Source organism: Hyalella azteca, unplaced genomic scaffold, assembly GCF_000764305.2.
Source record: "Hyalella azteca isolate HAZT.00-mixed unplaced genomic scaffold, Hazt_2.0.2 contig5609, whole genome shotgun sequence".
Lineage (NCBI taxonomy): Eukaryota > Metazoa > Arthropoda > Malacostraca > Amphipoda > Hyalellidae > Hyalella > Hyalella azteca.
In genome coordinates this window covers 9,306-12,771 of record NW_025935793.1, presented here as the reverse complement: position 1 = coordinate 12,771, position 3,466 = coordinate 9,306, and the positions used below count along the sequence as shown (strand labels likewise).

General features: G+C 39.3%; 1 protein-coding gene across 1 annotated transcript; it reads left to right on the top strand.

Annotated features, from left to right (window-relative positions):
• The first annotated feature begins 214 nt into the window (after positions 1–214).
• LOC108674974 (type-2 ice-structuring protein-like) lies at positions 215–1,842 on the top strand. The gene is made up of 3 exons (XM_018162964.1): positions 215–334; positions 885–997; positions 1,382–1,842. Exons 1-3 carry the CDS (start codon positions 223–225, stop codon positions 1,520–1,522), a joined length of 366 nt encoding a protein of 121 aa, XP_018018453.1. The 5' UTR covers positions 215–222; the 3' UTR covers positions 1,523–1,842.
• The last annotated feature ends 1,624 nt before the right edge of the window (positions 1,843–3,466 follow it).

Genomic DNA, 3,466 nt, shown 5'->3' with positions numbered 1-3,466 from the left:
AAAAAAACCGTGTCCGTATGATGGAGATATGGATAAATTTTGTGTGCGTTTAAATTAATATCATTTATCCTAAATCTGCATTTTAGACCAGCACCTCTAGGATCTAAATATTTAAATCATGGAAATAAAATGTATTTCATGCTCTTCCAGAGGGCCATTGCAACCCCCCTTTCACGGCGGTAGGAAGTCAGTGCCTGAGCTTTGATAATTGATAGCTCAGCCATGCAGCCATGGGAGGCATCGAGAAATATCTGCCAGGCGGATGGTGGCGATCTGGTCACATTCGATAATTGCGAGCAGTTCGGAGTAGTGGCTAATTACTTCCTCGAGGAAGGTTAATAAACGTTCAATATACAGATCGACCAAGCAGATAGATTCAGCCGATATATTAGTGGCCATGGAAAGAAGTCTCTGAACATAATCGGTCAAATACTCCAGCTGCAGTTTCAAAAGTAAAGGTTCACAACTCGTTTTATGGTATCTATAGTCGGTTTACAGAGAAAAACATAAGAAAGGGAGCTATTGTTTCAAAAAGCATGGTGTACGTTAATATAATTGAACAATATATTTTTTAAGACTGCTATGTTTCTTGATATTTCAGTAGTGGAAACAACAGTATCCAAAATCGATTAACACCAATGTAGAAAATGAGGATAACTTGCAGTTTAGTTAGGGCTAATCACTGTTGGTTATTCACTGACCTACAGTATTTTGACACTGGCAACTAACATTGAATAATAAAATCATTATTTAAAAACAAGAAACAATGAATAATAAAATCATTATCTTTAAAAATGCAACGATAAAATTCCTCCTAATTAGACGCTTCGCTAATTCTTAGATATTAACCAAAAGCAAGAGAAAAAATCAAACAACTTTGCCAGATTTGCAGCACATAACCTACTTCTGGTTGGGCGGCTACCAGGTAGCCGGGACGAACGACTGGTTTTGGCTCGACAATTCTTCGATTCCCATGGGACTTCCTTATTGGGGTCAGGTAAGATGGCTAATGAAAATTATCCAGCAGAATTTGACGATAAAAAAAGAGCCATATCTTTGCCCTTGTTACTTGTTTGGGACATAGCCTTCTGAGATCTTTTAAAAAAATCCATCAACTTGAGAAATACTTACTCAAGTTACTATACTTACCGTACAACCATACTGCTTCCATGAATAAATAACGATCAAATTACCCATAATTTAGTGAACTTCGTGTTATACTTCATCAATACGACCTCATTGTCAACCATTTCGACGATTCTGCCTTATAAGACAGAAGGCTCTGTCTCCACTTATTTCTTTAAAAAGACAGATGATGAAATAATATTTCTCATTCATCATTATATCCAACAAAATGACGGAGATTTTTTCTCTTGATTAGTTCGGCTCCGGTGGATTGGTCCCCGACAACCCGAAGGTCGAGCAGTGTCTGGAACTCGGTTATGACTATCGGCATCGGTTCAATGATCTTGACTGCCTAGAGTTACGCCGGCCGCTCTGCATGGCATCGCCAGTTGAATGACAACTTATGGCATGAATCACATTTTCATAGCACAATCATAGTTTTCAAGGTAAAAACTTTCAGAGAATGCAATACCGAATACCAGAGAATACCAATACCATAATATTTGAACATGTTATCTCGAGTCCGCGAGTATAGTAATATAAAATGAATACGGAGCTGTGCATCTTGCTTTTTAATATAATGCTTACATTCAATTAGTTGGAAATGAAACACATGTAATTCAAGTTTAACGTTTTTTTTGCAAATGAGCTCGTAGTCCCGCGTATCGTTGTTGGGGTCAGTTTGTTAAATAAAAAATCAATAAATTGGCTGAAATACTTCCTGTTTTCTTTCACGAAATAAAATTCATCGCTGCTGGAAGCGGCGGAGTCTTCAATGCGATCATTTATTGACATTTCAAAACAGTATGTCGAGCGGGTAACAATTCACTGAGAGGAGAAGGCCCCCTGTTTTGAAACACTTGGGTGTTTCAAATCCTCCCCGAGCGATCGTGTCCAAACCGAAAAACCCAGGTGTTTCAAAATTTTCGATTTTGAAACATCTGGGTGTTTCAAACTAGGTGTGCACCGAAAGTATACGGAGAATGAGACCTTCTTTTCAGAATATCTGCAATATCCTTGTCCAATTTCCAGCGCCTGATGAAATTATTTTAACATCCTCCACTCCTCCGGTCGATCCCAGTCTAATCCATGGCCGCCTCCCTAACAAAATTATGAAAACTATATTTCTTTGTCTTTATCTGATTTCAGCGCTTTTCTCCTTCACAGCGGAATTAGTCACATATTCATTCTTGTATACACATATTTATTACACAATTTATATCGGTATGTACAATCATTATGAAACTACACTCTTTGCTCTCACCTCTATTGAACTCTGGTTGAAGAAACTGTGTCGCCCGCCGAGATTCGAACCTCTGCCAATACTGCAACCAAACGCTCGCGATCAGGCGTCTTAGTCCACTCGGCTACGGAGACGGCAACTACGCAGAGTTGCAGTGTTTGTTTAGTCTTGCGCGCGGTACTACCAGAATAAATCTTTGATTTTATGATTAACTTCTTGTGTGATTGAATGGTATATACGTCGCTCGTTAACATTACTATTGACAAAAGAACAGCAGTGCGTTGGAACAATTAACCGAATTGAGATGGGCCAATTAAATGTATGCAGTGTAGATTCGTGGCATTCATGAGCGGCGGCCCCACACAACCACCTCCTATGACAGCATTCGGCGCACTGACCACGCGACGCCAGCCGCACATATATAAGTGCGTCAAGCTCGGGGAGACTGAAACACCCGAGTGTTTCAAAACGGGGCCTTTTTCTCTCAGTGAAGAAAGACAAATATTCCGAGTCTTTATCTATCAGCTGCCCATTGCGCTCAGGAATCCACCACATGATACGAGGCTCCGAAAACACACGGTAACGTGAACATTTCTTTTCAAAACAATACCCCAGTTACGATTAAGACTGACACGGCACTAATTATGTTGGGAACCAGTCACTAAATAAACACATCAATAAAATCTTCGAGCATTATAGCGATGAACGTACAGATAGCGTACAGATAGTGTTTAAGTGATGAATAAAAATTATAGCAATCAAGCAAGCTTTATGTACAAAATGTAGGAGTATAAACTGTTTGTTCATGTAACAGTGTTTCGGACTATAAATTTGTACTTTGATTTCGGTGCCATTTTAAGTGGTGGATCATGAAACGTACAGAGCGAGTATGGACGAGGTTACCGCGGAAGTTACTTGAAGCTCTAGATGAGAAATAATATGCATACTAACCTCTAACTTTTAATAAAACCATACATTAAACCACGTTCCCTCACATCGTTGATACGTTACTTCTCGTGCCGCGTTAAACGCTTAATTTATATGAGCTTCCTTATCGTTCATCCAAGTGATATTTATGGCTTGACTCCATGTTTAGCA

Coding starts and splice junctions, on each gene's coding strand:
- LOC108674974 (XM_018162964.1), top strand. CDS start 223: ATGCAGCCATGGGAGGCATCGAGAAATATCTGCCAGGCGGATGGTGGC. Junction 335..884: donor TAATTACTTCCTCGAGGAAG/GTTAATAAACGT, acceptor CAACTTTGCCAG/ATTTGCAGCACATAACCTAC. Junction 998..1,381: donor GACTTCCTTATTGGGGTCAG/GTAAGATGGCTA, acceptor TCTCTTGATTAG/TTCGGCTCCGGTGGATTGGT.